The sequence below is a fragment of the Xiphophorus couchianus genome, chromosome 23 (assembly GCF_001444195.1).
Source record: "Xiphophorus couchianus chromosome 23, X_couchianus-1.0, whole genome shotgun sequence".
Lineage (NCBI taxonomy): Eukaryota > Metazoa > Chordata > Actinopteri > Cyprinodontiformes > Poeciliidae > Xiphophorus > Xiphophorus couchianus.
This window is the reverse complement of record NC_040250.1, coordinates 6794631-6813598: the sequence shown is the minus strand read 5'-3', so window position 1 is coordinate 6813598 and position 18968 is coordinate 6794631. Positions and strand designations below refer to the sequence as shown.

At 35.0% G+C, this 18968-nt stretch overlaps 1 protein-coding gene across 2 annotated transcripts in view; it reads left to right on the top strand.

The window, feature by feature from the left end:
* The first annotated feature begins 3573 nt into the window (after nucleotides 1-3573).
* Nucleotides 3574-18968, top strand: part of kdrl (kinase insert domain receptor like) — a 56533-nt gene continuing 41138 nt past the window's right edge. Inside the window, exons 1-4 of one of the 2 annotated variants that reach the window (XM_028009071.1) lie at nucleotides 3574-4081; nucleotides 13273-13357; nucleotides 14760-14968; nucleotides 18683-18810. In XM_028009071.1, coding sequence (XP_027864872.1) covers nucleotides 4018-4081; nucleotides 13273-13357; nucleotides 14760-14968; nucleotides 18683-18810 — 486 coding nt within the window. In that variant the 5' untranslated portion in view covers nucleotides 3574-4017. The remainder of the gene's footprint in view (nucleotides 4082-13272; nucleotides 13358-14759; nucleotides 14969-18682; nucleotides 18811-18968) is intronic. The other variant, XM_028009070.1, reaches the window with a different exon arrangement.

Here is an 18968-nt window from a genome sequence, read left to right as displayed (position 1 = left end):
CATGCTAATTACAAATGATGCTGATAGTAAGTGTTTACACACATAGAGTAGCTTAGCAATAATAAATCGTCTGGTGTTGACATGTTGGTATGGACCCCCCAAGAGCACCCAAAAAAACTGCTTAGGGCCACAAAAAGGCTTGTACCGGCCCTGATTCAGACGTTTCTGGCAGGTTTGGAGGCTTTGCATAAGTAAGTTTCACTTATTTTATGTGACTCGTTGCATTAAAAAATGACGTACTGCTATTGAAAGAATATATTTTAACCCAACGCTGAAGAAGCTCCATCACAAATGTTTCCAGGAACAAGGCAAAGATCTGATGCCGTTGCTCACATGATGATATTTTCATACCAACAACTACTTGAATTCTTCTATTTGTGCAAAAACATTAAGATTAAAACTCAGTTAAAATGCTGCTTGTGAATATTTTTAGAATGTTTCTCAGTTCCTAAAATGAGTGAGAAAATGAGTTTAAGTACAGATTTGATGGTTTAATAAAATTTTAAGTCAATTTTGCAGTTATAGTTGCATCTATGTGTTAATTTACCAAAAAATGTGAATTTAATGGTATCCAATTCTTGCATAACCACAACTACAGACTGTAGTTTCTCTAGTTTCTGTTTTTTTTTAAAATAAACCATGCAGAGATTAGTCAACTTTGTATACTCTCTTTCCTATCCACCAAGATTTTCTCAAGAGGATTTTATGAGTCAAAGGATAATTAATCTGTGCTGTAAACACTGAAGTGCAGATATTTAAATACTTAAGTTGTGACTGCATGTTCCCAAAAGAAAGAAAATAAGATTCATAGCTGAGATTCAGTGAATGGTTTCCCATGCTCTCTTGTCACATTTTACATTTTTGTCCTTGTAAAGTGATAGAAGAGAGGAGCAGAGGCACTTGTCCGCTGTTTCGCCATCAACTCCCCCAAAAAGCAGCTGAGTCCAGATGTGGACGGAAAATACGAGGGAAGGATGTTCTTATTTCAAGAGTCCCCAACTCTGACCTGCAGTGATTGTTGTGGTGATAAAAGAAAACAGTCTGCAGCACATCCACACACTGCAGGGTCCTGCTGGACAAAGGAAGATTATTTACTTTGATATAAAAAGCAGCGTATCCTGTTGCCAAAGTTAAAAATAAATCCAGCCCATGTTTATTCTAAAAGCTTGAGCCGATTGATTGAATCAAAATCACAGGAGCTGTTTGGTTTTTATTGTTGTTTTTTTCTCTTTTTGTGACAAAATCATAATGATACCTTTAACCTCAGCCTCACAGGGGGATGATTGTTTCACACAGGTCAGAGGTCAACTTAGTAAATGATCAAAGTTCAGTCTTGATCTGCTGCACAATTAAAATATGTTTTTAAAAATGCATGTATTTACAACATACCAGTTCATTTTACTCTTTTCCAGGTTTTCCTAAAAGGTTATTAATTATGTTTTCTGATAAATTTAACCTTTTTTGCAGAAAACAATTAGTAACCAGTTCAACTAAAATGAACAAAAACATTTGGACCACAAGCTAAAAGCATTAAATGTTTTGAGTTAATAACGGTTCTCTTTTTCTTGTAACCTTTAAAACATTTTCAATACAGCTAAACATGGATGCGTAAAATAATCATAAACTCAAACTGAGGTTGTGCTTCTTTCGTATAATGAAATAAATACTGAAGTAAATACTAAATCTTGTGCAGATTGTTGTTCTGAATTGTGTTTTAATTTGGATTAAATTGGAGCTTATTTACAGAGCCCAGCAACGATATTAATATCTCTTGAATTTTATAATTTTTCTTCATGTTGGAAAACTAGAATTTTGATGTTTCTAAGCACACAACTGTGATGTTAGAGGAAAAGATACAAGTTCTTGAAAACTTTTTAAAATACAAAATTTACGTGCTCTATGCATCTGTGCTTGCTACACATTTCTGTTTTGTTTTCTTTGGATTTTATTTAAAACATAACATTGTGCACTTGAGATTAAAAAATTACAAAAAATGACATGCAGTTATTTTCGATCATCTCTGACTTTGACATATTTACATTTGGGATGTGTTTCTATCAACTTTTCACAGAAAGCTAAAATCAGTCCATTCTTCTCTTCAAAAAAGCTCAAACTCAACATAATTTTTTATTATTATGCTAAAGATACACAATTTTACCCTGGTCTGGACTTTGACTGGGCCATTCTAACATATGATGCTTTGAACTAAAACCTCAAATGGAAATTCTGGGAGTATGTTTAAGGTTGTTTATATATATTTACTAATGTTCTCTTTTCTTTTCATTATTTTCTTTTCTAATGACTGCACTGACGGTGTCCTCCATGTTAGAAAGTAAAGTCCTTTGGGTAAAGATGAGCAGATGTCTTCATACTTTGTTTTAAACACATTTTTCTGGAATATATTGTTCCTCTTTATCATTGTTCATAGATGTTTTCATGAGACATGTATTTATTTACGTGTTACTATTTTTTTGTGTCAAACTGAGCCTCGTGTTGATGAGCTCTGTTGAGTCATGGTGCACTGGTTAATTGTTGGCGATGAGCTGAAACCATTAGTGTTCTAATGGTTTCAGAATGCATGCGCATGAATGCATGATGCTGCCACCACCTTCACTAAACAGCCTTCTTTATGCTGAGGCTAAATTACTCACAGATCGACTTGATTTACTAACAAAGTTATTCTTTTTGAGCTTCAAACACCTGGAAAATCTTCAATCTCAGTTGTAGAAGCAAACTTTGTATCCATGAATGAATTTCAAATCCTGGTCAGTTAAAGTTTTAATGTTAATTATTGATAAAAATCACTGCTTTGCAGAGCTGGGTAGAGATTACATTTACTCAGTTACATTTACTTCAGTAACATTTTGGAATAAGTGTATTTTTAGGAGTATTTTTTTTTACTGTGCTGTACTTCTTACTTTTGCTGGAAAAATGTAGTATGAAGCATCGCTAACTTGAGTCTGGATTCTCTACCAAGTGAGAGTAACTTCACTGAGTGAATACAAAGCTTGTTTTGACCAAAGATTCACCAGATAGACACAGTTGTTGTTAGTTTAATCAACTTTACATTGAATAAAATTGATGTGTGAAAATGTTTCTTTTGCCTGAGCTTTTTACTTTTGCAATTTAGTTATTAATTTATATGGCTTTTAAAATAACAAAAAATTTGCATAATTTAATATTTTTGATCAATTATTCATTAGTTGAAGCCTTTTCACCAAATACGTTTTTACTTTTCACTTTTATTTTTGTAAAAACATAAAGTAGTGCTACTCTTATATGAGTTCAATTTTTGGGTACTCTACTCTCCTCTGCCACTTTGTGACCTTTGTACAGTGTTGCTTCTGTAATGGTCAAAAATAAGAGATCTCAGTTAATTTGTTTAAGTTAAAGGTTGGGTTTTATGTGAGGGTAACAGTAAATTAGACTGAAAACAAATGCACTTGGGAAAAACCGTGTCTTGTATGGTCTATAAGCACTTTCTACGATTTGTTCAGCCAATTTTTTTAGACTGTGACGTTGCGTCCTTCCTCTGTGTCTCCACAAAACTGATGTCACGCATGGATAAGTGCAGCTCAGAGACTGAAAGGGAGGAGAAATGATCCAAGGCGCGCATGAAAGCCGGTCGCTGATTGATTCTTCTTCTGGTTTATTACGCGCATAAAGAAGCTCCAAAAGGGAGCTGTGTAAACTTTTATTTACCATTACATGTTAGTTTTCCTCTCACTCTTTTTGGTGCACCTGCCCTGCTGACACAGCGGTCCATCCGTCTCCTCGCCGCGGGTTCTGGAGTTGGGCTCCCCCGCGAAACCTGGATGGACATGGGATACGTCAGAACCGCCGCAGCTTTGCGCTTGTTCACCTGAAAGAGGCTTTGCAGATTTAAAAGACGCGTTTGAAACGACAGACAGCGCTCCAAAGGGGGGACCTTTGGTAGATATTTGGATCTAAAGAATCTCCGAGAGGGACTTAATATTTTAAACGCACGTTTTGTTTATTTTTTTTGATGGTGGAAGGATGATTTCTTCCAGCTGCTTCAAACTGCTCGCCGTCATCTTCTGCTGCTCATCACTCACAGCTGGTAAGATATTGAATACAACTGTGGAGAGAAAATTGTAGCGTGAATATTGGGCAGTTTGATTCATTTCAGTGAATGATTGCAGCACTTCTGTTTGTTTTTGGGCTCTACTTTTAAAGGAGGCGCTGAATATGAATCGTTTCATACTGCTGGTTGTAAATCTATAAATGGGGCCCAACTTTTATGGGTTATTTTTTAAAATATGGATACAGAAAACACCCACATTTTAGGACATTCTGTTTGGATGTTGAAGTTCTGACATCATCCGCTAGAGGCAGTATTGTCCCTTTGAAGTTCCTTAAAAATTTGGGTCGTAAAAATCAATTGAACCTGGCAGGTAAATTGGGAGATTTCTTTCTGGAAACATAAGAGTGATTTCATGGACAAATCTGTTTTTCCTAGATTTTCTCAAGACTTTGCTCTTTGTTTTATTTTTGAGGAAAAAGAGTTTATTCCAGGAATTGTTATCTCTGAGTGAGGAAGACAACATTGCAAGTTTTCCTCTCTCTTTTTTTTCTGTTTGTGAAATCAGCTTCATTGTTTGAGAGCAGCTCCTGCAAAACGACACGGAGCAGAAAACATGGATGTTCCTCCACCTTGTGTCAGGTCGATACACACTAAGGCTTCCAAATAAACAGCCCATCCAAACAAAGGAAACACTGTTCCCATTCTTACCCTTCGCCTCCCTCCCACTCACACACACTTTGAGCATATGAAGCTTTTGTTAGCAGTGTTTTTAAGTAGATTTCCTTCACTGTCCACGCACAAAGCGTGGGAAAGACGCACGCAGGAAACGGATGCAGCGACAAGAGGCAGCTTGGAATTGTTCTGGCTAGTAAAGGTCACGGAAATGTGACACGCTACCTGAGCACAAAAAATGTCTTCCCATAGCTTCTTGAGATGATTTTTAAATATCTCGAACCTGATGCACAAGACAATGGCAGAAAGGAAGCAGGGGGCATTGTTTCTTTGAGGAGCAGCCGACTGGTAGAGTCATTAGTCATTTTATAAGGGACAATCTGCTGATGTGTGTAACAGGTTTGCTGAAGGACATAAAATTGTGATGAGTTACTCTTAACTCAACAAAATAAAAGGTTCAGAATCATTTTTATCATTTTCTGAGTTATGCAGAGAAGCAATAACCACATAAATAAAAGGCAATAAAGATTTAAAAATGGCATTTAATAAAGAAACTCGACAAATCTCAACTAAACAAATAGTACAACAAAAACCTTAAAGTTGTAGGAGTGAAATCTTATGTAGAAGTTTTAAAACATGGATGAAATCCAAAGAAATACACAAAAAATAAATATAATAACAATAAATAAAAAAACACAGTTCATAAAAACTGGAAATTATGTTTAACATATATTTAAACCAGATAAATACCATTACTTGGCAACATTAAATAGATAAACGTAGTATAAGATTGATTAAATTAAATACGTTTATTCCAATCAAAAATGTTGTTATATGTTTTCTTCCATAAAAATTAGAACGTTTTGTGATTCCCAAAACAAATGTAGCTCATGGTAACACAGATAAAATAAGAATATTTGTTGTTTGCATTTAAATTTTTATTTTCATTTAGAGATCTGGGTTTGAAAAAAGAAAATTATAAGTCATCCAACTCTGCATCCTCAAGACAAGCCTGTAGCTTCATAACTGACAGACGTTGAATAAATTATAAGTACCACTGGGTGTTTTTACTGTGACAATGGAAGAAAATGTTATGTTAATTAAATATGTTCCCAAACTGCTTCCACAATATTGCTCCCAAAGGTAGTTTGTAAAAGGAAAATAAAATAGGACCTAAATCAGAACCCTGAGGGACACCATAATTCACTGTAACAAGAGATGAGAATATGTTCCTTATGATATAAATTAGAATTGATCTAGCGAATAATTTTTCCAGAATAAGTTTGAAAATGGAGCATTAGTTGCTGATCAGTTTTGTGTGGATTCACTGAGGTACAACTGAGTGTCATCAGCGTAACAAGTGATACAATATAATATTTACTGCTAATGTTGTGAAAAAGAAGCCCTCAGATGAAGCATGTGTAAGAAAAGCTGAATTGAGCCTAAATCAGAACCCTGAGGGACACCATAGTTCACTGTAACAAGACATAAGACTGTGTTGCTTATATTATATAAATTAGAACTGATCTTATTATTTTCTCAGAATAAGTTTGAAAATGTAGCATTAGTTACTGATCTGTTTAATGTAAATAACTGAGTGTCATCAGCATAACAATTTATGCAAATATAAACTTTACTGCTAATATTGTAAAAATGAAGCTCAGAATAAGGACTTGTAAGTCAAACTAAACTGAAACTAAAGCAGAGCCCTGGTGAACACCATAATTCCCTGCAGTAACAGTTGAAGATCTGCTATTGAAAGACACATATTTGAACTGGAATAAAGTAGAATCTGATAGATAACTGTGAATTGAACATGTTTATAGGGCTACTTTCAATTCAATGACTCATGTTGGCATAAAAGCACTTTTTTTTGTCAATTATGGAGCCTAAGGAACAAAGTTAGGTAATTTGTTAATATTTAACTTTTAAGTTGCTTCAGGTTGAGTTATAACCTTCGGCAGTTAAACTCTTCTTCCAGCAAGAGGAATAATTCTTCTGATTTCATAAATAAGCTTTGAGAATCATATTTTTTTTATAAATGTGGAGACTTACATTGCTTTCATTTATTGCATTTCCCTCATACACGTAATAATAGGAGTGACGAGAGGTCAGCCGAGTTCAGCGGGGGCTCATTGCTCACTGGCGATGCGTCTCACTGCACCGTCTGAGACGCATCGGCAAAAAAACAAAAAACAAACAAAAAAAACCCCGACATGGATTGTCAAACAAGAAGAAGAAAAATCACTCCCCCCAAGACGTCCTTCTTTACAAATTACTCTATATGTCTCTGTTCTTATTGGACTATTAGAACATCTGGTCCATCTGGATGCATGCAGCAATATATTTTCCTTATGTCCTGCAGGGAATTTTAATTTCATGGGGCTTCTGTCTAACTGCCTGCCCTAATCACACGATATGGAGCAGGAATTCTTTAGGTTTACTTATCTGGACTCCCATGCAGGAGACTCCTGGTTCTTGGCTCATCTCAGCTTTATATAACTTAGATTGGCCACCCATCTTGTCCAGATGTTCAGTTCTTTTGCAGTTTTAAGAGGAGTCAAAGGCATTTTGCCCCCAAATCTCCACAGGCTAATAAATGACTAATAAAAAAGACGCTTGCAGTAACTGTTGTCATAACCTTGCAGTTGGCAGAAAAGGAGAAGAGGTTAAGAAGTCTGCTTGTGAAAGAGAACTGCAGGACAAATGTTTCTTATTATGGCAGGTGGCTATGGTGGAGATAGTGCTGGGATTTTAGGAAACATAAATCCACTTTTGCAGCATTTAAATCCAATTTATCTCCTTCTCAATTAGGAATGTGGATATAAACTGTAGAAGTGATAGAAATGTGGCCTGTGATAGAGATCTGTAGCCACGGCTAACCACGGTAAAACTTGTTGATGACGTAACAGGTTGGCAACAAAACAGAGCAAGCAGGAAGCAAAGGAAGAGCTCGTTAAAAAGACAGATTAATTGTTGGGCCTCCATATCAAACCTGCCGTCACAGGTTTGATTCCCGGCCTGGCGACCTTTGCCGCATGTCTTCCCCTTCTCATTACTCACTTTCCTATCAATTAACTATCAAATAAAAGCCACTAGAGCCAATAAAACCTTCTTTAAAAAAAAAGGCAAATGAAAAAAAGCATAAATTATCTGAACCTAGCTCAGGTTTAACCTCCCGTGGTATTAGCGCGATGCTCAGATGGAGCGCGGCAGATGTCACGATCAGACAGTGGGGGTATATAAATTTTATATAAATTATATCACAACATACAGCTCTGGAAAAAATGAAGAGCCCACTGCGCTGAACCCCATTGAAAACATCCTGATTATTCCACCAAATATTGATTTCTGAACTCTTCCTGAGTTAAAACATTAGTATTGTTGGTATTGTTGTTTCTAAATAAATCTAAACTTGTTGTCTTTGCCTTATTTGAGGTCTGAAAGCACTGCAACTTTTTCGTTACTGAGCTTTTTCCCCATTTTCTGCAAATAAATACAAAAGTATTACTTGAAATTTCGGAGACATGCTGTCAGTAGTTCATAGAATAAAAGAACTATGTTCATTTTACTCAAACCTATAAAGAGTAAAACCAGAGAAATCTATAATTTTAAGTGGTCTCTTAATTTTTTCCAGAGCTGTACATTGTGATATGAATTTTATGCTGTATCTTACATCCCGATCTCAATATTGTTTATTGTCATGAAGGTTAAACAAGAGAACAATATCGTTGACTAGCATTCCAAAAAAACCAAACTAATAAAAGATAGACTCCCTTTTTCTCTGCCGGCTTTGTCATAATTTGTCATAACAGGACAGGAAGCCAGGAAGGTGTGATGTATTTTCTTCAGAAGAAAAGGGAATTCCGCATATTTATTTCCAGCACTTGAAGGGCAGAGTCTTGGGTTTTCCTGTTTGATTCAGTGACTCTACAGTCATCTCTTACAGTAATACTGGTTTTTATTATGCAACAGCTGTTGCAAGCGACTATCATGCACGGTTCAAAATGGATGACTTGCTGCCAGAGGTCTTTCCTGTCACAGGACTTCTGTTTATGTAACGCTTTGCCTTTACAAACATCCGTAACTTTTAAATCATTATTTTTCTATTTCTACATGAAATTTGTTAAATGTTTTATTTAAAAAGAAAACAGTTGAATTGTTACGCTTACGTTTTCTCAAAGTGATGGATGGTTGTATTTGTATTAAGGATAAAAGTATTACAAACCGTATTTTCTAACAAAGGAAAATGTGATTTACGACACAATATATTCATCTTTTTATAACCAAGCTTTTATAATAAGTAGAACCATGTTTATCCAGAAACTTGACTAAAGAGCACGTATGTAAATTTCTGAATTTCAAGAAAGTTAAAGGAAAATCCCTCTAATTTTTCTGGCAAAAATCATTTAAGTAATCATATCTGATCTAAAAGAGGAAACATTTTCTCTGGCTTAATCGCAGACAAAGGTTATAAATCGTTTTATATTGTGTTTATTTGGTTTATTATTCCACCTCTAATATTATTCAGCTGGTATAATCTTAGTGGCTTGAGCTGAAAATAACCCGCCCTCTTCCTCCTTAACACGGTTTGATCCAAGCCTGTTCTTTCCCTGTAATAGATGCTAATAGGAACCAGCTCCAGGGCCTTTGAACCATCAAAATAAACACAAATTCTGGGATTCTTCAGAAAATATCCAGCAGGAATGCATCACACAGCTGGTACAGGAGCTTAGGAGTGTCTGGATGCTTTGCAGGGTCAGAGCTGGACAGCGGCAGGTGGGAATTGTGGGAAAGACAACGATGAGATTTCTTTCTTTTTTTGCTCTCGTCTTTATTTTCATGCCTGTGACCCCTGTTGTTTCATCCATCTGTATTTCATTACCGAGGAAAAGGGGCAGAAATTATCTCAGTTTAAGAGGACAGGATGCCCAATTTTCACATCATTTTTCTATTGGCGGGTTTTGATTTTCAAAATATAACTCAGTCTTATTTATTTAAGTTCATAACAGCAATGTCAAACTCATTTTCATTTTGGTCCAGATCAAGATCTGAAAGTTCTTAAAGGGCTCGTGGGCCAGATGGTATCGATAAAATCCATTAAACTGTTAAAATATTAATAAATAGCTGCTTTATTATAATATGCTCAGTAAATGTTTCTTAAAATTAAATAATATCGAAAAAATTTTCAGTCCCTCCAGGATTTTGTGATTGTTTTTGTGTTTTTTGCTATCAAAATCACAAAGTTTGTGGTGCTAATTTAGAAATATTTGCAAGAAGTTTTACAATAGACTTAAATTAAATGTTTTTGACAATTTTTGAAGAAAATTTATTGTAAAATTAGGAAAAATGTGAGAATCAATTGATTTTGCGGGAATTTCATGTGAATTTTGTAGGAATTTTGTTAAAATTTTGCAGATTTGCAAAAAACTCTATGGACTTATTGATGTAATTTGATGTCTGGAGTCTAGAGGGCCACATAAAAAGCTACAGCGGGCCAGATTTGGTCCCTGGGCCGTCAGTTTGACCCAAGCTGTATTTCATTGGTATTTAATGCAACAAGCCAAGAAAAAAAATGAAACGTTTTTCTCACTTTCTCTGCTTCACTTACATGAAATCCAGTCCAGCGTTTTCCTTCAGTAATCACATAATTGCAAACAGAATTAATCTGTGTGTAATTTAATCTCAGTATAAATCCAGATGCTGTTCTTTAGAAAACAAATAGCATCGCAAAGATGAAGAAATACAGCAGAAAGGTCAGGAAAAAAGATGTGGGGAAGGTTGAAGCAGAAAAAACTTATTCCAACGTTTGAACATCTCAAATGGAAAAAGTGTTTTTCAGGAGAGATTAAAAGCTCTGGAAGGGAATTAAGATAACAATTAGTCTTAGACAGAGGAGGCAGAGCACCCAACAATTATACTTAGCTTAGAGTAGAGATATTAAAACATAATTTTACTCATATAAAAGTAAAAAATAGCCGACCAAGAAATTACTCAGGTACGAGTAAAATAGTATTTGATTAAAAGTTTACTCAAATAATGAGAAACTGATCAAATTAATCATTTAATATTTAAAAATTACACCATCAAACAGAACAAAATATAAAATGAAGTGGATATTTTGGTATTTTAAGGACATAAATGACAATAATTAATATAAGAAACAAAAAATAACGAAATCAGGCAAAAGAAATTTTTCCAAATCAGTTTCCGTCAAAGTAAAAGTTATGAAACTGCAGGTGTGTCTCTGTGTTTGCTGAATTTTTGGTTAAAACATGTTTGTTTTTCAATTATTGTGAAGAGAATCTAGAAATTTTATTCAAGTAAGAGTAGAAATACTTCAAAATAAAATTACTCAAGTTAAAGTGAAAAGTACAGCATAGCAAAATACTCCTAAAAGTAATTTTTTTCAAAAACGTTACTCAAATAAATGTAATTGAGTAAATATAACTAGTTACTACCCAACACTTGTCATTATGCAAAAGAGGCAAGAGGAAAGCCGCTGTTGAACTTAAGTCCTAAGAAATCAGTTTTACCTCGGCTTTGATCACATCGGACCAAAGTTAAACATAAAACACTATTTGTAATAAGAAACATGGTAATGGCAGTATCATGCTGCGATCAGAGGAGTATTTTCTCCACTGTGTAAATGTAACAAAAGTATTTCTCCAAAGCGTTGACTCAGGGAGGCTGAATACATATCCATCTTTCACTTTTAACTCTCTTACTAAAGAAACAAAGAAACCCAAGTATAACATTTCCTCCACTTCACAATACCTTATAGTTTCTATCAAGTAAAATCCCAATAAACTGTTTGGGGTCACAAAATGGGAAATGGTTCTATGGGGCGGTATGGAGACACTAAAAGCAGAAAATCTCTGATGTAGTTAAAATTATGTGGTGAAACAACATGACAGTGTGTGAGAGAGAAGCCCTCCCAGTCTGCTCAGGCTTAAACAATAAAACAATGATGTTGTAATATTTGGTTAGGAAGTGGATATTAAGTACCAGTGCCAACGCTGGCTCATTCTTAGCACAACAGCTGTTCCAAATAATAGGAAAATACTTGGCCAGCGTGCAGAGTGTGTGTATTCCTAAACGCTTTGTGCTTGTCAGGGTTTCCAGGTGCATATGTGCTTACACATGCATGTCCACCAGCTTGGGTTTATGCGACTTCATTGTTTAGTCCTCCCCAAAGACGGTCACGTTTGAAGGATAGAGCTGATAAAGTTCGTGTTCTGGGCTGCCGTGTCAGTCTGTTCAGGGATTTTCTGAAAAGAAGGAAACCACATCAGGGTCTGTGATCGCTCCTGAACATCAGGGGGAGTCACACAGCGCTTCCTCTGTTAGAGAGACCTCTCAACAGACTCTGCAAAGAGATATTTTATTATTATTATTATTACTAAAGAACGAGGTGCAACAAGTGTACAAAGAACAGTATACCATATAGAAGTAGCAACAACAGCCAGGGGTTATTATAGCTTCGTGTACATAAGTTGAAGTTAGATAATACACTGAAAGTAGTTAAGTAGGTTCCAACTCACAAAACAAGGATTTCTTCTATTCAATTTACATTTGTGGATAAAAAACTTTGCTAAAAATACAATCAAATTAATTAAAAAAACAATTTTTTACTACTTTTCTTCAGTAATTGTGAAAACCAAGGGTAATATTATCCCCATATAAAAACAATGTCTTTATATGTGTTACTGATTATAAACCAACTGACATCTCCCCAAAAATTGGCAAAATTAGAAAAATTTATACAATTTTTGAATTTATAAAATTTGAAAAATGTATAATTTTTTTCCAGAATTTATAAAATGTTAAATTTTAAAAAATTTTAGATAAATTTAGAAATGTCAGAAAAAGGTATAAAAAAATTACCTGAATTTATTTTTAAAAATTTATAAATTTTACCAAATTTATAACATTTAAATTTTATGTTAAAAATTATAGTTTTTTCCCCCATTTGTAAATTGGAAAAAAATATGAAAATGTATTAAAATTTTATCAAAATGTATTGAAAAAATATATAAATTTTTCCAAATTTATAAATTGAAAAAATATTTATTTTTTCAATTTATATTTTTTAATATTACGTGACCAGTGTAAAATAACATATAGAGCAGTAACAACGTGTTTCTGAAATAATTTTTAGCTTTTTGTGGAAGTGATTTGAAACATATTTCACCGACAGGACAAACAGCGATAGAAGAAAGAATCAAACATTCAGAATACAAGGTCTAAATAAAAAAAAGAATCTGGTTGACACATGCAGCAGCTCTTTGACTCTGTCCAAGCAGCTGCTCGGCCCGGACCTCCATCCGACTCAACAACCTGCCCTCCTGTGCCGGAAACACACGCAGCGGGCCACCACTTTGCAGAGGCAGGGGCAGAACGGCACAAAAGAAAGAAACCCAAAGCATAGCAATGTGGTGAATCATGGGAATTTCCACCGATGTTTTGCATTCCTAGCGAGAAATAGTGAGTGACACACACCATTACTGAGGGACTGTAAATGCTGAGCTGTGTGTGTTTATGTGTCTTTGCAGGACATGTGGACAGGGATCCTAAAATCCGTCCCTCTGATAATCCACTGGTTCGTCATAAGGGAAACTCGTTGAACCTCACTTGCAGGTATGCAGCGCAACACACCAGTGATGGTGAAGTCTACACTTCCCCAAAGATGCATGAGGTCTTATCGATATTTTTAACATAAATAATAATTAACCAGATTTACGCTGCAAAAACACAAAAATGTACCAAGTATTATTGGTCTAGTTTCTATCTTAGTACACTTGAAATAAGAAGAAACTAACTTAAAAGTAACGTTTCAGCAACTTATGAGCTTGCTTTAAATCAATAATTCCTCAATGTTGAAGAAAAAGTACTTTTTCCACTGGCAGATTATTTCACTTATAACATGAGGAAATATGTTCAAATCCTAGTATTTTTAAAATACTAAAATATGTCATATGTCTTGTTGAAAAGTTACTTGTGAGTTAGTTTTGTCGTATTTGAAGTATATTAAAATAGTTGCAGTAAACTTGGCCAAAAGTACTTGGTAAGATTTTATGTTTTTGCAGTGTATGGTCTTAAAAAACTTGACATAGTAAATAGTTCATTGAAGAAATATTCAAAATATGAATATTTATTATGAAACTTTCTTAATTTTTATGCATCTGTTGGTATTTTGGTGGACTTGGTTTTGAAGGCGTGACCATTAATGGCTAATTGCAATCACCATACAAAACCAGAGAAATCCAGTTCACATTCATCTAGTTTTTGATTTGTTTTCACAGCAGCACCAATAGAGAGTTCAAAAATGCAATTGTCTTGCTTTTATGTCTTGTATGAGGCTGCAGACCAGAGGAAAAATAAACAACCACAGCAAAACGGGGAGAGTGTTTGACAGGAACCAGTGGTGGTGGTCCAAATTTATCGGCCCCTCGCTATTTCCTTTAGAGCTGGTGGGACCCAAGTGTACTACATTCACATTTATAAAGTATTTGGGGCATTTTATCATTTCGCAGGCTTGCAAAGAATGCACAGAAACTAGTGGCTATCTAATGTAATGCTTCCCTACAAGGCGATATATGGTGAGCCTCTCGGAGGCATATAGGCCTGCGTTGTTTTCTGTCACTGGATGAGAACTAAAGGTTGGTTAACCCAAAATTTCTGCAGGCAAAGTCTACAGCATACTTGACATGTTTGATGTTCCTCTGGGATCGCTTTAATGAGAGTTTTAAAATGGGTTCTGCGTGGAAAGAATGTGTTAGCTGAGCACGTCTTTCAAGAGAAACATGTTCCCATGTGAAAGTTCAAGGTATCGGGTGACTCGAGATTAACTCCAAATAAACTCAGGATGAACATCAGGGCAGAAAATCCCCAAAGGGGGGGAAGCAGCCGCTGTCGTCCTGAACCGAAAAGATTGCAAGGCCGTTTGCCAGCTGTGACACTTTAAAAATAGTTCTGAAATATGCACATAGTTGGTAAATATGATCATCTGCGCCGCTCTCTCTCTCTTCCTTTTTTTCAGAGGTCATGGCATCTTACAATGGATCCTTGCAAATCGACTGATCCAATTGGAGGAGGGTGTTAATGTGGAAAAGTGTGACTCCAAGCATTATTCGCACTGCAGCAGACTCACAATTACACACTTAACGGCCAACGACACGGGGACGTATACCTGCAATTACTCCAAATCTGGCTCAGCGCATTCCACCTCAGTTTACATCTATGTGAAAGGTGAGACAGAGGAAACACTCCTGACAAAATGTTGGCCCAATGCATGCCTCCAATGTTTTTAAAACCTGATTTAAGAACTGGTCCTGCCAGATACTTAAATTAATCAATCAGAGCAACACTCCAGCTATATTTTTGATGAGAGAATAACATTATAAAATTGTATAAAAATCCAAAAAAATCTATTTTACTCTCTTTTCCCCCTTTAGAAATACTATGCATCAAATGTTTTTTCCATTTTTTATTAAAGCAAATACAGATCAGTCCTTATCAAAAAAGCAGTTTAGACTTTTTTTTTCCACCAAAATTTCAAGAATTTATTTTTTGCATGTTAAGTTTTTTCTGTGCAAATTTAAGAAAAAGTGACCACACTGCAAAAACACAAACTCTCACCAAGTATGTTGGTCTAGTTTCTAGTGCAAACATCTTATTACACTTGAAATAAAACAAAACTAACCTACAAATAACTTTTCAGCAAAACATGGCAGCTTATTTTAAGTAAAAAAGAATCCTTAATACTGATGAAAAAGTACTTGTTCCATTGGGAGATTATTTCATCTATAATAAGACATTTTACCCTTTTTATAAGTGGAACAATCTGCCAGTGGAATAAGTATTTTTCATCAATATCAAGGAATTATTGACTTAAAACAATCACCTATATATTGCTGAAAAGTTATTTACAAGTTAGTTTTGTTTTCTAAGATTTTGTGTTTTTGCAGTGCAATAGTAGATTATTTGTTATTTATGCATATACAAATTAGTAGATTTAACGTACCTAACAAACATCTTTATCTAGAGTGGCAAAAAAATAAAACTTTCAAGGGATTTCAGCTCCAGAAAATGAAATAAAAACATCTAATTTTAAAGGTTGGTGTATTCAACAATGTATTTTCAATAGAAATTGATGCATAAAAAGTGCTGAAAGAACACAGATTGTTCTATTTCATTCAAAAAAACCTAAAAAAGAAATCATTAAAAACTTATATTCACTCCAAAATAAACAACCTGGACAACTTATGTGTCATCAACGTCAAAGTAATTCAAAAATAAGATTTATATCTACAAAAATTATTCAGTAAAGCAAGAGGGTTGAGATACATAACAAAAACAAATTATTCTCTAAGCATGTTAGAAAGTGAGACAAAGTGGAGAAATATATTTGAAGAATTGCTTTTATCTAAAATAAAAAATATAAATATGTCATACAACACTATTATATCTAGATTTGTAGAAACAGGGAAAACATTGTTCTTCAGAAGACCTGCCAAGAAATAACAGACCAGCAAAACACTCAGACAAGCCAGAGAGGGTTAGGCATCAACCTGAGAGATAACCATGAGGTCAAAGGTTATCCCAAATGAGCCGCAAAACTTCGGAGCGTCAGTCAAAGCTGCAAACCTGTTTTTCATGAAAAATGGTCCCAGATTCAAGAAGAAAACATGAAAAAGAAGAAAAACAGATTTCAGAAAAGTACTGACAGATTATTTCACATAAAAGATATTTCCCCATGATATAAATACAATTATCTGCCAATGGAACAAGTAATTTTTTAATAATCAATATTAAGTAATTATTGAATTTGAAGGAGTTTCTACATCTTGTTGAAAAGTTAGTTGTAAGTTAGTTTTGTTTTATTTCAGATGTTTGCACTAAAAACTAGATAAGAAATACTTGATTTGGTGTTTTTGCAGTGAATCAAACGTTTTGAAAGGAAATGACCAAATCCTGTTATTTTATCGAGAATAAATTTGCTTGATTGAACTAAAACATGTTTTAAATTTGATGTCGATTAGTACAGCTAACATACAAAATCCTTTTTAAGTTTTGGATCTACAATGAACATACAGAATGTTTTATTTGCTTTATTTTAGTCTTTTTTTTTATTAGTTTAGACTCAATGATTTTGACAAAAAGGTTTGGACACCTCTGCTCTAAATATAGAGATGAACACTGCAAAAACTCTAAATCCTACCAAGTATTTTCAATCTAGTTTCAAGTGCAAATGTCTTAGTACAACTGAAATAAGATAAAACTACAAACAAAAGGTTCCCATAATATTAGGCATCAAAATGTTTTTTGCATTTCTTCTTAAAAGCAAATATTTATAAGTCCTTGTGAAACAAAGCAATAATTTTTTTTACCTTTTTCAACATATTCAGACCCCAAATTTAGCTTTCTTGATAATCTTTGGTGCAGAATAGCTTAAATATTAATGCACACAAGAAGCACTTCTAGCTATATAGAGTTGTGCTTATTCTCCATTTTTCTGGTAGTCTGCAGCCTCCTTCATTGGTTATTCCTCTGGTTTCCTTAGAGAAACAGAGAGAACGGAGCAGTTTGTGCTGTGGTTTCTCCTGGAGGTTAAAGGGTGAGCCTGATTGCACAGGAAGCTCTGGTCATTGACTGATTTCCTGCTCCTGCTACTGTTTTCCAAAGTCGTCCCTAAAGCATTGCGTCGCACCGGTTACAGTTCCCGTACTCTTCAAACGGAGCCTGAGCTGAAACTTCAAAGCTAAGAAGTTTATATAAATACAGAGTTCTTAGATTTGAGTCCAAGAAATGGTTTGCGTTCGAATGAAGCTGGATACTCTTCATTTCCTTTCCTGTTGCTCTGGGAATGTGGTTTCCACTCTGCCCGTGTTTAGTCTGGCAAACTATTTTCAAAGCCCCTCAGTTGTTTATTAGATTATGATACACGCTTACTTCTCAGATAAAAGTCCCTTCATCACGCCAATAATGCTTGACCTCACACCGATCGCAGACTGTTTGAGTTCCCACCGTTGTAGTTTGATGCCTGGCTGCCCAGCAGGCGCTAAGCTAAGAGCTCCTCCTGGGCTCTGCAGCCTTATCTGGGCAGAATTAACTAATCGGTTCATCTCTGCGTTGAATTCCTGGACTTTGTCCTTTTTCAGCTCAGGCCGTCCAGCTGGGAGGCTCGGGCAATAATAAAAATATGTGCCAATCCTTGGAGCGTCATGGGAAGTTGGAGACAATCCCAACTGACTCTGAGTGAAGTATGGCTGCACAGACTTTATTTGTAAAGGAGGGATGGACTGCTACACAGAAACCTGAAATACAAATGGATAAAGTTGGAGGAGCATCAATTGTTCCTAACACTTTGAACAATAATGTGATAAATATATTGATTATGACAGGTGTTTTAATTCGGCCTCTGTATATATTTTTAATTTAGATTTTATGACGTATAAATTAATGCAAACATTTAAAACAAAGAAATGATCAAATTTAAAGTGGCTTTCTGATAAACAAGATTATTGTTTGTTTCATTATGTCTGTTTCTCTCTTTTCTTGTGTCTTTCTCTCTCTGTTTCTTTATCTCTTTCTTCCTTCAATCTTTCCTTCTTTCTCTTTCTTTTTTCTTCCTTTGTTCTTTTTTTTGCTTTTCCTTTCTTTCTTTTGTTCCATTCTTATTTGTTTTTCATTCTTTGTGTTTTTATTTTTGTCTGTCTGCCTGGACTCTTTATGTTTACTCTTTATTCTGTAATTATCTGTCATAATTTCAAATTAAATTTGTGTTTTTAATATTTCATAATAAATATAAAGGACTGAAACATCTGGAAGTTTTAATCTGGAGAGAAAACATTGTTTATATACTGTATGTATATATAAGAATCTCAGTTATTTTTTAATGGCTTCTTCTGCTGCATATTTTCGTATATGATGCTAACTTTGGTGGGTTTTTTCCTCTCGTAGACCCTAAGCAGCCGTTTGTTGAGCCTCACACCCTTACACCTCTGATTCTGAGCATTTACCAACATGATACCTCCCTCGTCGTGCCATGCAGGACCACCTCACCTGATGCTGTTGTACGCCTGAGAGCGGTAAGAAACGTTCGCACTTCTCCCGCTTGGGAGGTTAAATCGTCGCGAGCGCTCATGAGAAACTCTGAAAAATCACGCAGTGCATCATCTGAGAAAACAGAACTGTTTTTATTTTAACAGCAGGGAGTCTTTATTTATCATCTGTGGAGGGTCTCCAT